This window comes from Rhipicephalus microplus, chromosome 5 (genome assembly GCF_043290135.1).
Source record: "Rhipicephalus microplus isolate Deutch F79 chromosome 5, USDA_Rmic, whole genome shotgun sequence".
NCBI lineage: Eukaryota > Metazoa > Arthropoda > Arachnida > Ixodida > Ixodidae > Rhipicephalus > Rhipicephalus microplus.
Window position 1 is genome coordinate 209261639 of NC_134704.1, and position 22631 is coordinate 209284269.

General features: G+C 46.8%; 2 protein-coding genes across 4 annotated transcripts in view; one reads left to right on the plus strand and one right to left on the minus strand.

Annotated features, from left to right (window-relative positions):
- Positions 1 to 22631, minus strand: part of LOC142818109 (uncharacterized) — a 495850-nt gene that overhangs the window by 42762 nt on the left and 430457 nt on the right. Inside the window, exon 3 of the transcript XR_012895582.1 lies at positions 83 to 221. The gene's annotated coding sequence lies outside the window, so the exon portion shown is untranslated. The remainder of the gene's footprint in view (positions 1 to 82; positions 222 to 22631) is intronic.
- Positions 258 to 22631, plus strand: part of LOC119173543 (uncharacterized) — a 699991-nt gene continuing 677617 nt past the window's right edge. Inside the window, exon 1 of one of the 3 annotated variants that reach the window (XM_075896447.1) lies at positions 258 to 764. In XM_075896447.1, the coding sequence (XP_075752562.1) occupies positions 548 to 764 (217 nt within the window). In that variant the 5' untranslated portion in view covers positions 258 to 547. The remainder of the gene's footprint in view (positions 765 to 22631) is intronic. The other 2 variants (XM_037424351.2, XM_037424350.2) reach the window with 2 other exon arrangements.

The following is a 22631-nucleotide window of genomic DNA, read 5'->3' on the forward strand; positions in this document are numbered from 1 at the left end:
TGAAAGCTCCAAAGAACATTATCTTTTGAAAACAGTTTGAGGCTCCTTTAGAACCCTGGCCATTGCACGTGACAGCACTTACCCCGACAACCCACACCAGTGTGACTCTTGTTGCCACAGATGTCAAGGCGGAAGACTGAGTGGGACCGGGAGGACCGCTCATTGCACTTTGTGGCTGACACTGCACGGTTTTTTTGAGCACATTGCAGCAGCTCGCTGATCTGAAAAAGAGAACAAAAAAGAGAACAAGAGAACAAGAGGGCCCGTGTATGATGGCTTTCGGCTGATTCAGTGCACACGCATTGTTAGTCTGTGCACCTAGTTTCTTATTGCCCCTGATATTGTATCAGCAGGATGATCACCCCAAACACTAGTAACTTAGAAACCGGTGAGGACCGAACCAGCGTTTAGCTGTTAACGGATGCCACATGTCGAAGGAAGCGGTCGGAGAAGATCCTGCTTTGGGGGCTCATGCGTTGAGGGCGAACTCTCGTGCAGCGCATAACGCGCCGCGTGCGTCACGATTTCCGTCGCCGATCCCAGGAAGATGACGGCTCCCGCCGCGTTCTATCGGCTTCTACATTTGCTTCCGTTTCCGGCAACTTTTGCCCTTGCGCACTATACCTATTCGGACCTGTGCCTCGCGAAGTGCGTTGATCGATTCCAAGTCACTACGTGGAGCGACATTGACAAAAAAGCTCCTGAATCGACCATGTTTGTCCCCTTGTCATTCGTTCTCCTGGCTATCTCAGCAAGTCTCTTTGGTGAGTACACCTTCGCATTAACGTCGCGTTCATTAGAGTAAGTCCACTTCGTGTAAGGGCTGAGAGACGCGGGCATTGTTTAGGGATAATGTTGTGGACATAGATCATGAGCTCTGACTGGCGATCGTGCTTATTGCGTACTTTGAATTAGGTTTCTTGGCCACAACGGTTTATCTCACCAGTAAAGAAAGAACACAAGCGGAGCTATGAGAGTGACGTCCACATGTAAAGAAATTTTTTTGTGTGTTCTTGTGCTGTTTGATTACTTGGCGTCCCACTATACATGGATAAAAGTTTTCTTTCCTTCTAAGGGTTCAAAGCTCTCTGACAAAACAAACCTTAGCTGATGCTGCATCAAACATACATAATGCCTAATTATTTTGTAATCAACATCGTCTGCGTCCATGCTTTCATTATGTTTGCGAAGCATCACAGTCAACTTTTTAGCGAAGGAAGTTTCAAACTCAGCAGCTTTCACAGCTGTCTGCAATTACGAGAATTCTATCACTAGCTATGACTTTGTTTGAGATTATGCTAAGGAAGGTTAGGAAAATTAACCATGCCTTTTTGATGCAGTTCTACGACACCGTGAACGAAATTCTGCTGTGTTTTTTTAGGCTGTAGATGCATTGAAATGCAAATAAGCAACCAGCGACAGGCCCACTATCTCAATGAATCGCAGCGTATCAAATCAAGTAGTTGAATTGCGCTTACCAGTTATGTCTGGTGGTGACATTGTCACAACGCTGTAACTCAACAGGCAGGCAGAAAGGAATATTTATGTGCCCTTAGCTGCGATAAAGGGAGGTAACGGAGATATGGGCGTGGCCTTTGAGATTGCGCTCCAGAGGGTCTCTCCGGTCATCGAAATATTTCAAAAATAAACGTGGCCAAATCGACCTCCGCACCAGGGCGCTTGCCTCCGAGGCATTGCGGGAGCCGGATTTAGTGTGGCTTGAGGTAGGCGAAGAAAGAAATAACATCCATTTTCATGAAGTGCGTGATGACGAGGCTCATAATACGTACGGAACTTTCTTTCGCATAACACGAAAGAAAGTTCCGTACGACTATCAATACACACTAGGAACATCGCCATTGAAACAAGTCACCAGTCATAAATACCTCGGTGTCACACTAACCAGCAGTCTCTCGTGGAATTTACACATTGACAATATTTGCTCATCGGCGTTTCGTAAGCTATGCTTCTTAAAACACAAACTCAGAAACTCCCCTTCTAACGTCAAGCTCCTCAGCTACTTTACTTTTATTAGACCTAAGCTCGAATATGCCTGTATAGTCTGGGACCCCTACACTAATCACAACATCCGTAAAATAGAAAGAATTCAGAGAAAACCTGTAAGGTTTATTTACTCTAAATACTCACGTACTGATTCTCCCTCACAAATAATGCTTGCTAACAAAATCCCCAGCCTTGAATCCAGGAGAAAGTGCTTCCGTCTTGATTTCCTTTCTTCACTAAGTAAAGGTGCACTGTCCATTCACCCATCTCCGTTCTTGTCACCGTTACAAACAAGACCTACTAGGCACAACAACCCGAATGCTTTCGCCCCATATTTTGCTGCTACTGACACCTTCAAGTACTCTTTTTTTTCCGCGTACAATACAAGAGTGGAATGAATTACCCCCTGTATAAGTGCCTTGTTTGCTTGTACTGTTTGTATTTTTGCATTTTATCTTCTTGTGCCCCCCTGGTTGGACCTAACCATGGTCTGCAGTATGTATTAAATAAATAAATAAATAAATACTATTGACGTCGAAGTTGCCTACTCGTATAAAATACGGAGAGATGAACGGAATGACAGATGCAAGGACGGATGACAGACGGACGGCGCAGCTGATCACGTATCGCATGGATGGAAGGACGGACATATTTACAGACACATGCACAAAACGACAAATGCACGGTCACATGGACGGCCGAACGAACTGACGGATGAATGGATGCATGGATGTACAGATGCATGGACGGATGGATAGACAGATGGCCGGCGCATTTAATGAGGTATTGTGTGATATACTTGATGAACTTACCATAGAATTGTTTTTAACACAGGTATTTCAATTTTTCTTTGTGAAGGTGCTCAAATTTAGTTTCGGTGTTATGAAGCCTTAAGAATGCGTGCGCCAACAAGCCTCGGCCTTGGCTACCGTAATAATACTTCAGCACAACTATATGATATTTCACTGACTTGATAACGACAGTTTGATGCGTATAGAAGCATTACCGCGCTATAAACCACAGATAATCCGGGCTTTGCGAGCAGCACTGTATGCAAATAGTTGTCGCATCAAAATGTTGTCTTAGTTATGCAGGAAGCCAGTGCCGGGTCAACGACCAATAACCACACAAGAGTTCAGTTGAAGCTGCTTGATTGTGTTACAAATGACAACTAAAAGACAATAATGTCAGGAGAAGTATAGGGGATGTTCACTCCTGTAGAAGTTTTGTTGTTTGCTGTTTCTAGTTTTCTGGCTTTTTCGTGCCATTTCAACTTTATTTTGCCCTGGTAAACAACAATGCCATCGCTCGGTTGCAACAATTACACTTCAAAGCTTGTGAGCGAGCATGAGTTTGTGTTCATTAGGCTATTTGAATTCACCGAGCATGGAGAAACGAAGACAGCGGTGCATCGATAAATGTTACAGTGAAAGCTGTTATGAGGTCACAGCTCAGGTCCTGCGCAGCGCCGTAGTGGCCCGCTACTGCCGTTGCCACCGCCGGTGCCAGTATCTGTAACCACATTGCACGGAATCAGAAAAAAAACCCTAGTACTAATGACGTAGTGGGGCTCAAAGCCACGTCCGCTGAGTGACGGCCAACTACTTTACCACTGAGCCATGGCGGTGCTTGGGGCTTGTTTGCAAATTTGCCTAGACAGGTTCGATGTCGGGAAAGCAACTACGTATACAAATACGACATGTAAAGCGTTTTGAAACAGTGAAAGAACAGGCAGTCGTGGCAAAATGCGAATAGCATAACGAATGAATCGTCCAACGCTGGAATCGAATACGAAAGCTTGTTTTTGTCCAGCTAATAACTGTGGCGCATCTTCACGTCAGGCATGATTCCTCATCGTCGTCTGCCACTGCATTAAAAATTCACAGAAAATTCCTCGCAATTGTTCAGCGGATACCACGTTCCAGAAAGAGTGATGAAAAATAACATAACGCATTCCGGCCCACTACCCTAAAGTTTATATTATTAATGCTGTAGCGGGCATCAACCAACTGCAACAGTAAGTTATCGTGGTCGAGAATAATAGAAGGGGCTTTTCAGATGTCATATATTCGGCTTCTTTTAGGAATACACTGTAGTTGCAAGTCAGCACTGTAGTTTGTCTTTTCTATCTCGTCCCTGTTTTCGTCACGCTTTTATTCGTTTAGGGTGGATATGCTATAACCAAACTTCGCTGCCGGGTTACCACCTCTCTCAACTTTTACCTGCATAGAGCAAGTCAAGCGCTGCCTCCTCTGTGTCTCTTTTGTGAAAAGGAGGACACAATTAGTCATTACTTTCTATCCTGTCACCGGTACACGTCATTGAGGAGAAGATTCAAAGCAACATCTCTTCGAAACTTGGGTCTGGAAATATCCAAATTAGTTGTTCTATTATTGGGCACCTCTACTATAGGCTACAGTCACATGCATGTTTACTATGCTATAGAGGAGTTTATCAGTCGGACTAAAAAATATTGAGTTAAATTCTTCATTCATTTGAACATTTAAATACTGATATTTAGTAATTAAATTTGTTGTATTACCTATCTTTAGCTCTTACGAGAAGTATTGCGAAGAAGCACCGAAAAAATTCACCTAACTTGTTGAATCCTCTCCCTTGGGTAAGAAGAAGAAGAAGAAGAAGAAGAAGAAGAAGAAGAAGAAGAAGAAGAAGAAGAAGGAGAAGAAGAAGAAGAAGAAAAAAGAAGAAGAAGAAGAAGAAGAAGAAGAAGAAGAAGAAGAAGAAGAAGAAGAAGAAGAAGAAGAAGAAGAAGAAGAAGAAGAAGAAGAAGAAGAAGAAGAAGAAGAAGAAGAAGAAGACACGATAAAGATAAATAAGAGGCTCATCAAGAGGTTCATCATTAGGCCTCGTCAAGAAAGCCAATTCAGTAGTTGTGATTAAATTTTTTTCTTGATAGGCGTTTGATAGTGTCCGATTTGATTAGCGAGCGTGTTTTCGGATTGTAAGGCCAGACAGATGACGTTTTCTTCACCTGGACCAGGGGCTTTCCTCTGGTCTGCTTCTCATCCTCCGCAGGGCTTACCAGTCGACTTGTTTCTACGCAATGGCATATCATCTGCGCCTGTAGCATTAGTCCTAAGCTACGAAGGTATCGTAAGGATGAATAATCCAAAAAATAATTCATATTGAGCTGGGAGCCAATGCAGCCCACTATAAAAGTGTCGCATAGGTCTGACAGTTCGGCAAGAGAGGCATTCTCTGCTTCATGTCTGACCAGCTTTGTGTTCGAGACCTGCTAAAATGCTGGGTGTTCTCTATCAGCCCGGGGAGTGCATTCATTCGACCTGACCTAGCTTGTGCTTCAGAGGCCTCGTTCGGGGCGTCGATGTCAACTTGACTCCAACTGAGATACCAGAGATCTTTTCATAAGAAGGTGCGATAGCGCTTTATATATAGTCGAGTGGTGGATAAGAACAAGGTTCCAACTCAGTCAGTGATCGTTACATTTGCCGTGTCAAGTCGCCTAACCAAAATCAAGGCGTGGCCTTCAATATACAGAGTGGAGCCACTATCACCTCGTCCCCTACAATGTATACGGGTTGGCATTATGGGCACATAGTGAAAGAATGCTGGTCAGTACCCAGATGCAGAGTTTGTGTTGAGACGCACAACTCGAATGACTGTAAGAGTAAGACAGGTGCTGTCTTTGCCATGAAGCACACTGTGCTTATAACCCAAATTGCTCAGCCAAGGCATGAGAAATCCGAATTCTTGAAATCGTACACAGAAGACGATGCTCCCGAAAGGAATTAATTGCCGAAATTCAGGCCAGAACTCAAGGGTGTACCGGTGCAGCATCCGCCATATCATAGCAATGGAAGCATCGCATTCTTTGTGAATTGCGGAGATGGTCAAAAAGGCTGTAGATAAGGCTATACAACGCCCTGCTACCACCATCTGTGTCTCTGTTGCATATTTTAAATTATCAAATGGCACAAGTCTAGAGACCACAGATAGTACGGCTTCACAAAATGCTCAGTCTGCACACTAGAGAAGTAAGGCAGAATGTGACATAAATCGGTCGAATGCACACTTTGCAGGCCCTCTGGAGAAGAAATTTAGAGGCAAAGCGAGGGCATACACAAATTTTCTCAGGATGCAGAAGATATGAACATGAACTTCAAATGCCTAAAGCGTTCTAGATCATCTGTTTCCAAAAAACCTGACGCCGAAATATGTAAACAGCAAAAGAATACCAAAAGGACAGCCTTTCGAAACCGAATTTCTAAATGAAAGTATTTTAGATAGGGTAGTTGTCGAAACAATTCTCACGAAATTATGGGGTGTCTTAAATTTATACATTGGAATTGACGATCTATTCACTCAAACATAATAGATCTGTTATGCCTGCCTTCGAAGTTCAATCCAGGTATTATTGCTTCGCAAGAAACTTGGCTTTCCTCACATCACTTGTGTCAACTACCCAACTTGCAATCTTTTTGATTGGACTGTCCATCCAAAAGTGGAGGGTGAGCGTTTTTCATAATCAATAGAATTAGTTTAAAACTTAAAATCTCATACAAATGTATGTCTTCTGAATACGAAATTTTCGCATTAGATATTACTTTGACAGAATACTTGCCTTTCTCTCAAATAGATGTCTACATTCCTGTGGGGGTACAAGGTACGAGATTATAAGATATGGATGATAACTCATGCTGTAAAGAAAAAAAAATTACTTGGCGACTTCTATTCTCACCCTACATGCTGGGATTTCAGAACAAATCAATGTGCTGATTGTTGTGGGACTGGTCAGTAGACAACAATTTATTGTGCCTCAATGCTAGAACTCCCGCATTTATTTGAGGTCTTTCAAGCTCTTCTTTAGATTTAAGCCTTGTGAGCTCGGCTATTGCTAGTACATCATAGACTATGGACATGATGTTCTTGCAATTGCTAGTGCATCATGGACATTTTATATGCTGGTAGCCAAGTTCCCTCCGACAGTAGCGCGTCATTTAACTGTGCCAAAGCTTTGAAGAGCTGCGCAAAGAGCGCCTTTCTACCCGTTGCGCCAGAATTCCCACAGTGGACCTCTCATTTTTGGAATCCCAAAGCACTGGCGCTGAATATTCCACCTTACTGTCACAAATTAAGCAATACATCCGCGCGGAAGTAGCTTGTCAGCTCTCTATTTTCACGCCTGTCACCGAGAGTCCCACGGTACTGGGTCACTCGCTCCGTCGTGTCATTCAGGCTCAAGTTGCTGAGGCAGTTCCACCTCCTGTACTGCCAACGCAGCCTGCAGCGCCTCTCACCTATGCTGAGGCCGTTACTCGTTCCTATGCTCGATAGACGCCAACACCATCCGCCCCTGTCACCAACTTCTACTCGCCACCACGCCCTGTTCACCCAATACGCTCTGTTCTCGCGCAACCCCTCTCACCTCCCGGACCACCTCACAACCCTTGGCCCACTCCAGACAACAGGCTCATCTGCTACGCCTGCGGCATTCCTGGTCATGTTGTGCGTCACTGTCGTCGTCAGCGCAGTCTTTAGGCCAATGATTGCATCCACAACTTTGAATACGTGCCACAGCAGCCAGCACACCCTGTTTTCGGCGACTCATCGGGCGCTTACTCGCGCCGTGCCAGTTCCCCTTGACGTCTATCACCTCCTCCCCGGTGCCGCTCCATTTCTCCTATGGTCCGCCGCACCAACCCCGTGCGAGAGAAAAACTAAGAGCCGCAGTTCCTGAGGCACGAACTGCGCCCTCGTCGAAAAATTCAAGGCCTCATCTTTCGCTTCCGAACGAGATCGCGGTTATTATTGATGGTGTCGTGACGAACGCTCTTGTCGACACAGGAGCTGCTGTTTCTGTTTTAAGTGACCTTTTGTACCACAAACTGCAGAAATTGACGATACCCGTTTCTGATCTTTTATTACGGATGGCGAGCTCACAGCACGTTAAGCCTGTGGCAGCGTGTACGCGTCACGTTTTTTTACAAATGACGCGTTCTACATTGTGGAATTCGTTGTCCTACTACATGCGTCCCATGACGTGATTCTCGCTTGGGACTTGCTCTCTACACATGATGCAGTCATTGGCTGCGCTGCAGCTCGACTCGCTTTGTCTCCTTTTATTACCACAGTAGTCGACGCCCCGAGCCCGGTGCCTAAACTGCTTGTTGCTGCTGACACTAATTCTCCGTTCTCTGCCCCCCTGGTGTCCGTTTGCTCTGACTCTGTTCGGGATTTGACCGCCCTCTTTACACCGTCTGAAGACTGTGCATGCCGACGAAACCTCGTGCTCCCATTTGCCGTTGTTACCCTTGTGAATTGTGCCGGTGTGGTCTACGCGTGCAATCCCTTTCCTCGCTCGGCAAATCTAATACGCGGTGAATGTGTTGGGCATTTAGACAATTTTGACGCCATGTTCCCTTTGGATGCAACGTCCGATAAGACACCGTTGACGATAAATGCCGTCACAACCGCCGTGGCTACCACCTACCCTATTCAAGACATTCTTCTGCGTAGCATTGATAACGGGCTTACGCTAGTCCAGCGCACAAAGGTTGTTCAACTGCTTAAACGCTTTCGTGCCTCTTTCGACATTGGCCAGTCAATGTTGGGGCGCACGTCTGCAGGGGTTCATCGTATTGACACCGGTCATCATGCTCCCCTGCGACAGCGTCTCTTCCGAGTATCGCAGGCCGAGCCCACGTTATGAGCGACAACGTCGATGACATGCTGAAACGGAACGTGATTCAGGAATTAAACAGTCCCTGGGCCTCTCCTTTCATGCTGGTGCGGAAAAAAAATTGCCCGCAGCTTCCCTCGGGGGAACACTGAGGAGGATGCGGAGCATATAATTGGTTAACGGGGTGTTAAAGTGCGACTTACTTGGGTCGATGGCTAAATTGGTTAACGTGCTTGTGAAATGGGGTGTTAAATTGCGACTTACTTGGGTCGATGGCTAAATTGGTTAACGTGGTTGTAGGAGGGGGTGTTAAATGAGTGAACACGTACACACGTATGCGAAAGGGCGGCGCTGGTCGAAGGGACGTCGATCATTGTGTTTGTGGATTCGTTGGAATTCATTTCACCGCGACCTTGGACGTCGACGCGCCGTACAAACCAACCGACGAGCGGCAACTGAGCGAGTGAGCGCTGACCTTGAGTATATATACAGCGCGACGGCGCATGCACTGTCAGCTATCGAATGTTCGAGAAGGGGGAGAAGCGCAACGGCGCATGCGCGCGCGTCAGCTGCCGATGTTCTCGAAGCGTGACGGCGCATGCGCGCTACATTATACAGCTAGCGAATGTTCGTGAAGAGGAGAAGCGCACGCGGTGTGTAGAGGAGGAAGGGCGCACAGATGGTGGAGGAGTGAAGCGCGCGTGGTGTGTAGAGGAGGAAGGGATGCACAGATGGTGGAAGAAGGAGGAGGAAGCTTGCGGACGGCGCCGCACTACAAGCCTCGAGTATTAGATGCTCCGCATCTAAATGACCGCTCAATAAGATTTTGCGTTGACTATCGCCGCATAAACAAGATTACGCGAAAGGATGTTTATGCCCTACCCCGCATCAATCACGCCCTGGACTGCATTCAAGGAGCCGAATATTTCTCATCCCTGGATCTGCGCTGAGGCTACTGGCAAGTGCCCATGGATTAAGCCGACCACCCCAAAGTAGCGTTCGTCACCCCTCATGGTTTATACGAATTTAACATAATGCCTTTCAGCCTTTGCAACGCGCCTGCTACCTTCGCAAGAGTGATGCACACCATTCGGAGAGGCCTCAAATAGCAGACTTGTTTATGCTACTTAGATGACATAGTGGTTTTTTCTGCAGATTTTCCATTTCATATCGCTCGCCTTGAACAAGTTCTCGAGTGCCTCACTAACGCCGACGTGCAATTAAACCTAAAGAATTGTCATTTTGGCACCCGTCAGCTTACCATACTAGGCCACGTCGTATCCAAAGAAGGAATTTTGCCAGATCCTGCCAAGCTTCAAGTAGTGGCCGAATATTCCAAGCCCAGCACTCTGAAGGAACTCCGAAGTTTTATTGGGCTGCGTTCGTATTTTTGGCGCTTCATCCACAATTTCACCACCATTATATCCCCCTTGACACAACTTCTCGCCGGCAGCAAAGACCTCTCAGCTTGGAATGCCGATTGCGATGAGTCATTTACGACGCTTCGCCTACTCCTCACGTCTCCTCCTATTCTGCGCCACTATGATCCCAACGCGTCTACACAAACACACACGGACGCTATGGTGTCGGCCTTGGCGCGGCACTCGCTCAGAGAAAAGCAGACTTTGGCGAGTACGTTGTTGCATATGCCAGTTGTACCCTCACTAAGGTGAAGTCTAATTACTCCGTCACAGAAAAGGAGTGTTTGGCAATTGTTTGGGCAATTGGTAAATTTCGCACCTACTTCTATGGACGTCAGTTTGATGTTGTTACCGACCACCACGTGCTATGCTGGCTGTTGTCCTTGAAAGACCCGACTCGACGCCTAGCTCACTGGGATTTACGATCACAGGAGTATGATATACGCGTGATTTATCGCTCTGGACAAAAACACCCGGACGCTCACGCCCTTTCTCAATCGCCACTGCCTTCCGACACTGCTGGCTCACCAGCTTCCGCTTGTTATTCACCATCTCTAACCTTCACTGACATGGTGGAAGAACAGCGCTAAGATCTCTGGATCGCTTCCCTGCTTGACATTTTGTCTCAACGGGCCCTAAACTGCGCCTCACGCACCTTACATCGTCAAGTCCGACACTTCGCACTTCGTGAAGGCTTGCTGTATTGTCGCAATTACCTTACCGACGGCCGCAGGTGATTCCCCGTCATTTGCGCGCGGAAATTTGCAGTGCCTTCCACGACGACCCTCAGTGCGGTCACGCTGGCTCGTTCAAGACGTACTCGGGTCTTCGCCTGAGGTACTACTGGGGAGGCATGTATCAATACGCTCGCCGGTACGTTAAGTCGTGCCCTGCGTGTCAACGCCGCAAGGTTCCTTCTCACAGCACCGCTGGTCCTCTACAGCCATTGCCCTGCCCTGCCCGACCATTCGACCACATCGGAGTTATACCTCTTCGGTCCAACCATGACCACTGTTGACGGAAACCGCTGGATTATAGTCGCCATCGAGCATTTCATGCGGTACGGAGAAACATCTGCGCTACCAACCGCCACCGCGAAAGGCGTCGCGTGGTTTCTTTTTCGTCATCTCGTTCTGCGCCATGGGGCGCCACGTAAATTACTAAGTGACCGTGGCCGCGTCTTCCTCTCAAATGCCATTGAGCTTCTGCTAAAAAGTGCCGCATTGTACACCGCACCGTTTCAACATACCATTCTCAGACTAACGGCATCACGGAACGCTTCCATCATACCCTTGCTGACATGCTGGCGATGTACATGTCGGAAGACCACACAAACTGGGTCCGCGTACTCCCTTTCGTCACCTACGCTTACAACTCTGCGTCTCAAACTACCACTGGCTTATCTCCCTTCTTTCTCTTGTATGGACGTGAACCTTCATGTTCTATGGACACCATTCTGCCGTACCAACCGGAAGTTTCTGAGGGTAAACCCATCTCAGAAGCTGCTGCTTACGCTGAAGAATGCCGTAAACTGGCTTGCTCATACAGCATACAAGATCAGTCGCACCGAAAATTCCATCATGGCAACTCTGCGTCTGATGCCCATTACTCCCCGGGAAAGCTGGTTTGGCTTTGGGTCCCGTCCACAACTCTAGGGCTTTCCACCAAGCTTTTGTCACGGTATCACGATCCTTACCGCATACTGGAGCAGACGTCTCCCGTAAACTACGTCGTCGAGCCGGTCAACCCATCGCCCAATCATCGCTGCCGAGGCCGCGGAACAGTTCACGTCACGCAACTTAAACCCTGCTATGAGCGACCTATAGCGTCTTTTCTGCAAGTCGCCGTCGCCAGGATGGCTCCTCTTTGTGCGGGGAGAAAATTGTACTGGTGCACATCGAAGCTAGCTCTGTGCCAGTGAGAGAAAAGTCGACGACGTTCGTGTGTCGCGCTCTCGGCTTCCTGTTTTCAGTGCTGCAGCTGTCTTGCTTGCCCTGGCGAGTGTCTTGCTGAACCTCCTCCGAAGAACACGCTTGTTACTATATATATATATGAGATATAACAGACAGTAATGCCAAGGAATGTACAGGGGAAGTTATTAAAACCAATGGAATGTAAATAAGAAGAAAGAAGAAAGAAAAGTGGATGAAAAAATTACCAGCCGTGAGCAGGAATCGAACCCACGACCTTCGAATAACGCGTTCGAAGGTCGTGGGTTCCATCGAACGCGTTATTCGAAGGTCGTGGGTTCGATTCCTGCTCACAGCTGGTAATTTTTTCATCCACTTTTCTTTCTTCTTTTTTCTTATTTACATTCCATTGGTTCTAATAACTTCCCCTGTACATTCCTTGGCATTACTGTCTGTTATATCTCATTAATATTGTGTTAAACCACGGAAAGACGAGCCCTTAGGTATACACTTCTCTTCCTTATATATATATATATATATATATATATATATATATATATATATATATATATATATATATATATATATATATATGAAATTAGATGCGCTTTCACATAACAGCTGTTTATTGTGCCGAGGTTTCGACAGGAACGCTGTCTTTTTCAAGGCATAATACTATTTACACATGTTCCGTGCCTTTTATATCCTGTCGAGACAGGAGGGGAGGGGTCAATTGAGAGAGAGAGAGAGAAAAAAGAAACAGCGAAACCGGAGGACAAACAATAAATAAAATATAGAAAATCTAGGAGAAGAAGCAAGACCGACACGGCGTAATTAGAAAGGGGCAGCATTTCAACAGAGTAGGGCAGAGGTAGATGAGGAATGTCATCATTGTCAACAATACCTCCCCCGCACCCACACTTCCCCAAGTGGGCAGGGAGCCGCCGTTTTTGTATTTCACCTTTCCGTGTAGTCCGCTGGCGGCTCGTTCCTCTTTGAAGTGTATGACAAGTTAATGGGAAGGGCTTAAGCGCTTTAAGTGCATGCTGGTGGCATCGGGAGGAGCGAAAAAGCCGGTGAATGAGGCACTGCCATCGATATTCATTATATGCATAGGCTCCTTGTCAGTGAAGGAACAGAATGTGCGTTAAAAATTAAAGAAGGAGAGAAAAAAAAGCAGGCGGGGGGGGGGAGGGGGGAGACTGTACGACATCCGAGACAGTTACCACACAGTTGCGGCTCACTGGGAAGACATGCGCGCATGCACGAAAAAGTTAACGAAACCACCTAGCTGTCAGCTCCTTGTCAGTGAAGGAACAGAATGTGGGTTGCAGCTTAAAGAAGAGAAAAAAAAGGAAAAGAAGGGGGGCGGGACCATACGACCTCCGGGACCACTTATCTGTGCGTTCCGGCTGTGCTTGATGAGGCAAATCATTTCTATGTTGTCAGAGGCATAGGCCAAAAGCTTTGTTAGCGGGTAATATTATTGTCGTAATGAAACCGGACTGATTAGAGAGAAGCGTTTGCGTCTTTTAGTTGTCGTAACGCAGACAGAGTGCCTGGGTGTTCATTTATTCCATATTTTATCGTGTTAAATTTGTAGATAAAATAAGATTCCCGTTGTTCCCGTTCTCTGATTGTTCGAAAGTTGTTTTCTAGTAGTGTAACCCTGATGTCATCAAAGCTGTGGTCTTTTATTGTACAGTGTTTTGAAAGTGGAAGGCCTGGCAGAGATCGTACATGTGCCCGATGGTTGTTGAATCTAATTCTAAACGGAATTCTAAACGGAAACTGGCCCACGTATTGCTTGTTACATACCCCACATTCCAGGAGGTATATGACGTTGTCTGAGTCACAGTCTAGTGCACCTCTTATCCTGTGCTTAAAATCCGAGTGGGTGCTTTTCGCCACGGTCGTTGTCTGCATGTGTTTGCATACCCTGCATCTGCTTTTTCCGCAAGGGTGACACCCAATTTGAGGTTTCACACCTATCTTTGAATTTATTAAATGATCCTTTATATTTTTCGGCCTTCTGTATACAACACAAGGAGGAGAAGTGAAAATTTTGGATAGTCGCACGCTCTGTTCCAATATGTTAAAGTGTTTTCTTAGGACCTTGTTTATGTTCGGTGGGTTGCTCGTGAAAGTTAATAGCAAGTTTTGTTGCAGTGTTGGTCGGCGTTTCTCTGGTGGTTGAGAAGAATCTGGCGGTCCAGATTTTCAGCTTTTTTGATGGCGTCATCGATGATAGCTGGCGGGTATTCTTGATTAAGGAGTACTTCGCGCATATGTGTGCTGTTTTTGTGGAAGTCCTCGGTGCGGGAGCAGATTCGTTGAAATCTGTGTGCTTGGGAATAGGGAATGCTGGTCTTGCAATGTCGCGGGTGGCAGCTTTTGAAGTGCAGGTATTGTTGCCTGTCTGTAGGTTTTCTGTATACGTTAGTTACCAACGCACCATCGTCAACTCGAATGAGTACATCAAGAAAGTTTATTTCAGTGTTATAGTAGGTGTGTGTAAAATAAATGCTGGGGTGTACCTGGCTGAATGCCTGTATGAATTTGAGGAGCTCGTTTTCCGAATGTGTCCAAATTATGAATATATCATCTAGGTACCGTTTATAGAGTAATGGTTTGATATTACAAGATGAAAGAAAATTGGACTCTATGTGGTGCATAAATATGTTAGCGTAGTTTGGGGCCATTCTTGTACCCATTGCCGTACCGCTGATTTGAAGATAGTACTGGTTGTTAAATTCAAAGCTGTTCAAATCGAGTACAAGTCTTCTGAAGATTTCAATTACTTTTCTGCTTGGATAAGCGACAGGGTTGTGTGTGCCATACGATTCAACAAGTGCCCTTACACCATCGTCATGTGGGATATTTGTGTAGAGTGAGCTAACATCCAATGTTACGAGAAATGCACCGTCTGGAATTTTCACGTCTGCTATTTCCCGAAGAAAGTGGTTTGTGTCACGCAAGAAGGACTCATGTGTGGGTGGTATGTCTTTGATTAAAAAATCAATATAACTGAAAATGGGTTTCGTTTACGTTCCCGTGCCTGATATAATGGGTCTGCCAGAGTTATTCTCTTTATGAATCTTCGGCAGCATGTAAAAACGACCAGGCGCCGAATGTACCGTTATAAGTGCCTTTTTAAGCTTTGAATTAATGGCGCCTTCACGTGTGAGATTCTCTAGGGTTGTTACAATGATTTTTTTGTGCTCCGTGGTAGGGTCAAAGTCGAGGTGTTTGTAGAATTGTTTGTTATTTAGTTGTCGCTTCCCTTCCTCAATGTAGTCCGATCTATTCAGAACAACAATCGCGCCTCCTTTGTCTGCTGGTTTGATGACGAGATCTTCGCAGTTGCTCAACGTGAGTAGTGCCTCTTTTTCTCTTTTTGATATGTTATTCATGCTTGGATTGTGCACTTTGTACGCATGTATAACATCTTTTTGAACCGCGTCTATACAGAGATCCAGATGTCGATCTCTGTTGGCGTCTGGGGTCCATTGCCGTCGGATTACCCCACGAAAAAGTGCGTTATGTTGTTCGGGTTTATCAAAGCAATATTCCTCCAATCGTAAATTTCGTGCGAAGTTGTCTAGGTCGTTTAGGAGCGTGAATTCATCATACCTTCCGTTGCCAGGGCAGAATGTAGGTCCGCGTGATAGTATACTCAATTCTTCTTTGCTAAGTTCTTTGTCGGGAAGGTTAATAACGTTTGGCTCTTTGGGGTGTGGTGGCAAATTTTTTTGAACGTGAGATGATTTGGTATTTTTTATGTAAGCAGCAGTGGGTATAGCTTGTGACACATTGTCCCGCGCAAATTTCTTCCTCGTAAGTTTTTCAATTTTCTTCGTTTTTTTGTGCTCAAATACGTCTAGTTCTTTAGTTTCCCACTCCGAAAGAGAAAAGTTATTTCTAGCTGTCCGGCAGGCCGAAGATGCCGCCCGAGTTCAGGGACTCAGCGCCGCCATCTGAGGCCACCAAGACCAAGCTGCCGGCCAAGTTCTAATAAAGTTTCCTCTCTCTCTCTTAAATACCGCTCCTCGTCTGTCAGTGCGTTTAGAGTCTTTCTACAGTGTTCGATGGTGACCTTCATTAGCTCCTGTGTGGCGTGATCGAGAATTTTGTTCCACCGTTTCATTTCCCCTTCGGCAAAGTTATGCATCGATGGTGTTAGCGACAAGCGCAGCCCCTTCGGAGCCGTACCCGCCAGTACATATTGCTCGAGGCTTTGCACGTGAAGTTCGTGCCGTATTCTTTTGTCAACCACTTTTCTAAGTTTAAGAAAATTTGGACCCGTTCTATGGCCTAGTTCATCTGAAATGGACGGAGTTTGCCCACTCGCACAGCCAGTATGTCACTTTGCACAGACGCGGCGAATAGGGCCGCAAGGTGCCCGGAGGTCGTACCTGGTTTGGGTTGGAGCTCCATCCCGTTGTGCCTCCCGTGACGAGCTGGCCTGTAGACGCCTGCTGTTGGCTGCTGGTGGTTGCTGCTTGTTCGTTGATGATGTTGGCTGCTGATTTTTTCTTGCGGGTGGTTTACTCTGGCCGCTCGTTGCTGTTGATTTTGGTACAGCTGGCCGTTGTTGTTGGTCCGGATTACCCTTCGTCACCGTTTCCGGGGTGTGTGTTGTAGGCGTGGACGACAGCCGTGGCAAGCGTGATGGCAGTTGTGCACTCGGCGAGGGGGGTCTCGACGGGGTATGCTGGCCTGGAGAACGGGTAGCAACTGTTTCTGGGGCTGCTGGGTTCATATTCTTCTCTTTGCCGCCTCGACAGGTGGCATCGGAAGAGTCACGCCGCAGTGCTTGGGAGTAGGATGGCGTCTCCCGAACCTGCTCCTCGACCTACGGCGGCCATACATCAACAACTGGCTGGAACACGCGCCACAACCAGAGGCGGGGGCGTACGAGCTTCGGGAGAGCGTACGAGCTCTTTCGGAGTAGGAAACTAAAGAACTAGACGTATTTGAGCACAAAAAAACGAAGGAAATTGAAAAACATAAGAGGAAAAAATTTGCGCGGGACAATGTGTCACAAGCTATACCCACTGCTGCTTACAGAAAAAATACCAAACCATCTCACGTTCGAAAAAATTTGCCACCACACCCCAAAGAGCCAAACGTTATTAACCTTTCCGACAAAGAACTTAGCAAAGAAGAATTGAGTATACTATCACGCGGACTTACATTCTGCCCTGGCAACGGAAGGTATGATGAATTCACGCTCCTAAAAGACCTAGACAACTTCGCACGAAATTTACGATTGGAGGAGTATTTCTTTGATAAACCCGAAAAAGATAACGCACTTTTTCGTGGGGTAATCGGACGGCAATGGACCCCAGACGCCAACAAAGATCGACATCTGGATCTCTATATAGACGCGGTTCAAAAAGATGTTATACATGCGTACAAAGTGCACAATCCAAGCATGAATAACATATCAAAAAGAGAAAAAGAGGCACTACTCACGTTGAGCAACTGCGAAGATCTCGTCATCAAACCAGGAGACAAAGGAGGCGCGATTGTTGTTCTGAATAGATCGGACTACATTGAGGAAGGCAAGCGACAACTAAATAACAAACAATTCTACAAACACCTCGACTTTGACCCTACCACGGAGCACAAAAAATCATTGTAACAACCCTAGAGATTCTCACACGTGAAGGCGCCATTAATTCAAAGCTTAAAAAGGCACTTATTACGGTACATTCGGCGCCTGGTCGTTTTTACATGCTGCCGAAGATTCATAAAGAGAATAACCCTGGCAGACTCATTATATCAGGCACGGGAACGTTAACGAAACCCATTTCCAGTTATATTGATTCTTTAATCAAAGACATACCACCCACACATGAGTCCTTCTTGCGTGACACAAACCACTTTCTTCGGGAAATAGCAGACGTGAAAATTCCAGGCGGTGCATTTCTCGTAACATTGGATGTTAGCTCACTCTACACAAATATCCCACATGACGATGGTGTAAGGGAACTTGTTGAATCGTATGGCACACACAACCCTGTCGCTTATCCAAGCAAAAAAGTAATTGAAATCTTCACAAGACTTGTGCTCAATTTGAACAGCTTTGAATTTAACAACCAGTACTATCTTCAAATCAGCGGTACGGCAATGGGTACAAGAATGACCCCAAACTACGCTAACATATTCATGCACCACATAGAGTCCAATTTTCTTTCATCTTGTAATATCAAACCATTACTCTATAAACGGTACCTAGATGATATATTCATAATTTGGACACATTCGGAAAACGAGCTCCTCAAATTCATACAGGCATTCAACCAGGTACACCCCAGCATTATTTTACACACACCTACTCTAACACTGAAATAAACTTTCTTGATGTACTCATTCGAGTTGACGATGGTGCGTTGGTAACTAACGTATACAGAAAACCTACAGACAGGCAACAATACCTGCACTTCAAAAGCTGCCACCCGCGACAATGCAAGACCAGCATTCCCTATTCCCAAGCACACAGATTTCGACGAATCTGCTCCCGCACCGAGGACTTCCACAAAAACAGCACACATATGCGCGAAGTACTCCTTAATCAAGAATACCCGCCAGCTATCATCGATGACGCCATCAAAAAAGCTGAAAATCTGGACCGCCAGATTCTTCTCAACCACCAGAGAAACGCCGACCAACACCGCAACAAAAACTTGCTATTAACTTTCACGAGCAACCCACCGAACATAAACAAGGTCCTAAGAAAACACTTTAACATATTGGAACAGAGCGTGCGACTATCCAAAATTTTCGCTTCTCCTCCTTGTGTTGTATACAGAAGGCCGAAAAATATAAAGGATCATTTATTAAATTCAAAGATAGGTGTTAAACCTCAAATTGGATGTCACCTTTGCGGAAAAAGCAGATGCAGGGTTTGCAAACACATGCAGACAACGACAGTGGCGAAAAGCATCCACTCGGATTTTAAGCACAGGATAAGAGGTGCACTAGACTGTGACTCAGACAACGTCATATACCTCCTGGAATGTGGGGTATGTAACAAGCAATACGTGGGCCAGACAGACACTCCGTTTAGAATTAGATTCAACAACCATCGGGCACATGTACGATCTCTGCCAGGCCTTCCACTTTCAAAACACTGCACATTGAAAGACCACAGCTTTGATGACTTCAGGGTTACACTACTAGAAAACAACTTTCGAACAATCAGAGAACGGGAACAACGGGAATCTTATTTTATCTACAAATTTAACACAATAAAATACGGAATAAATGAACACCCAGGCACTCTGTCTGCGTTACGACAACTAAAAGACGCTAACGCTTCTTTCTAATCAGTCCGGTTTCATTACGACAATAATATTACCCGCTAACCAAGCTTTTGGCCTATGCGTCTGACAACATAGAAATGATTTGCCTCATCAAGCACAGCCGGAACGCACAGATAAGTGGTCCCGGATGTCGTATCGTCCCCCCCCCCCTTCTTTTTTTTCTTTTTCTTTCTCTTCTTTACGTTGAAACGCACATTCTGTTCCTTCACTGACAAGGAGCTGACAACTAGGTGGTTTCGTTAACTTTTTCGTGCATGCGCGCATGTCTTCCCAGTGAGCCGCAACTGTGTGGTGACTGTCTCGGATGTCGTACAGTCTCCCCCCTCCCCCCCCGCCCTCCTATGGTTTTTTTCTTCTTCTTTAATTTTTAACGCACATTCTGTTCCTTCACTGACAAGGAGCCAATGCATATAATGAATATCGATGGCGGTGCCTCATTCAACTGCTTTTTCGCTCCTCCCGACGCCACCAGCATGCACTTAAAGCGCTTAAGCCCTCCCCATTAACTTGTCATACACTTTAAAGAGGAACGAGCCGCCAGCGGACTACACGGAAAGGTGAAATACAAAAGCGGCGGCTCTCTGCCCACTTGGGGAAGTGTGGGTGCGGGGGAGGTATTGTTGAAAATGATGACATTACTCATCTACCTCTGCCCTACTCTGTTGAAATGCTGCCCCTTTCTAATTACGCCGTGTCGGTCTTGCTTCTTCTCCTAGATTTTCTATATTTTATTTATTGTTTGTCCTCCGGTTTCGCTGTTTCTTTTTTTTCTCTCTCTCTCTCAATTGACCCCTCCTCTCCTGTCTCGACAGGATATAAAAGGCACGGAAGATGTGTAAATAGTATTATGCCTTGAAAAAGACAGCGTTCCTGTCGAAACGTCGGCCCAATAAACAGTTGTTATGTGAAAGCGCATCTACTTTCATATTTATAACCTTGCGGCAACCGAAGATATTCTTCTGCATATATATATATATATATATATATATATATATATATATATATATATATATATTTGTAGTGAAGAGAAATGCCCACTACTGCAGCGACATCGACACGTTGGCGCGAGGCACGAGCTAGGACTGCCTGATTGCTGCGGCGACGCTGCCCGTATACTCGGCCTGCTCTTGCTGCTTCGGTACCGACGCCGCTACCGCTGTTTACCTTGCATTTACATTATATTTTGGTGGAGAGTGCTACGGTCTTCCCCAGTCCTGGAACTGCGTAGCCAAAAGCTGCCGTCCGTCATGCCTGACGACGCTGTCTTCACACCCCCACCGGCTTCGCCACGCAGGAGCTGTTTCGGTGCACAGCTCTTGCGAGAACCCGACATCTTCAGCGGCACCGACGAGAAAGACGTTGAGGATTGGCTGGAATCGTATGAACGAGCCAGCGCTACTAACAACTGGGACGATCCCACAAAGTTTGGCATCGTGATGTTTTATTTAACGGATGTTGCCAAGCTGTGGTACAGAAACCATGAGGCGGATATCCTCACCTGGACTACCTTCAAAACCTGCATCGCAGATGTTTTTGGACGCCCTGGTGTGCGCAAACTTCGCGCAGAACAACGCCTACGAGGCCGGTCCCAACAAACTGGTGAGACATTCACCAGCTACATAGAGGACATCCTTGACCTCTGCCGGCGTGTCGACTGGTCGATGGCCGAAACTGACAAGGTGCGACATATCATGAAAGGCATTTCCGACGACGCCTTTCAAATGCTGCTCTCCAAGAACCCTGTCACTGTCTCTGAGGTCATTGAGTTGTGTCAGAGTTTCGACGAGCTGCGACGACAGCGTCTTCTCACTCGACGCTCTGACGTCCCGGATGACACCCTCTCCAGCCTGACCACCACATCTGACCTTCAGTCGCTGCTATCGCAGATTAAGGAGTTTGTTCGTGCTGAGGTCGCTCGTCAGCTATCGCTGCTATCAACAGCCGGCCAACCAGCGTCACCTCTGCCAGCAAACATTCGCCAGGTCATCCAGGAGCAAGTTTGCGCGGCTCTGCCATCTGCCCGTGACACTTCACCCTTGCCGAGCCCTGTTGCCTGTGCCGAGGTAAATGCACCTCTAAGCTATGCTGAAGTAGCGGCTCGACCACCTCATCAGACTTTTACGTCGCTTCCCTCAGCCGTGCCGCTCCGACCCACTCCTCGGTTCGCTCAGTCAAGGTCCGTCCAGAGTAGTGGACAATGGCGTACACTCGACAATCGCCCAATATGCTTTGCCTGTGGGCTACCTGGCCACATAGCGCGATACTGCCGTCGGCGCGTTCCTGTCTACCGACAGAGCTACGACCAGACCTTCGAACCTGCCCTTTATGTGCCACCGCGCCGTTCGTTCACAGGCTCTCAGCCACCCGACCAGATGTCATCGTACGCTGACCACCGCCCTCCTGTTAACCGCCGCTCGCCATCACCTCGACGCCGCTCGCCATCGCCGATGCGCCGTCGTCCTTCATCGCCGGAGCGGGAAAACTAATTGCCGCAGTTCCAGAGGCAGGAACTGCGTCGCCAGCGAAAAGACCAAGGCCTCTCACTTCACCAACGAATGTTCTGGACGTACATGTGGACGGCGTCGCTGCACTCGCTCTTGTCGACACTGGTGCCGCAGTTTCAGTGATAAGTGCTAGACTCTGCCGCTTGCTGAAAAAAGTTATGACGCCACTAGCTAGTATATCACTTCGTACAGCCAGTGCAGATCACGTCACACCGGCCGCTGCTTGTACTGCTCGCATCGCGATTGATGGCCTCATTTATGTCGTTGAATTGCCAGTGTTGGATTCCTGCTCCCATGACCTCATTTTGGACTGGAATTTTCTCTCCGCTAATAAGGCCGTCATCAATTGCTCGCGCGCTGAGGTAGCATTTGAAGTGTTTGACGACGCTCCATTATATGATGCTCATGAAACCGGGGACAAACTATTTGTTGCTGAAGACGTCATCATACCGCCGCACTCTTTTGCCCTTACCATGGTGTCTTGCAACTCTCTCGCCGAGTCTAGTGCCCTTTTCACGCCATCTGCTCTTTTCGTTCGTCGCAAGTGTTCGCCGCTACCTTATGCCCTTCTAGAACTTCATGACGGCGTCAGCAGACTACTCATCTCGAACCTGTTGTCATGTCCTGTAACACTACTCCGGGGTGAGTGCGTCGGGCGTGTTTACAGTCTCGACCCTTCTGCAATTATCGACATGCCGGCTGGTTTTTCCGCCGAACACGAAGTCGCCGGAGTGACCTGTGCCTCTTCGCCGCAGACTACTAGGCCGGACGTACTGAGCAGCTCCATCGCCGACACGTTA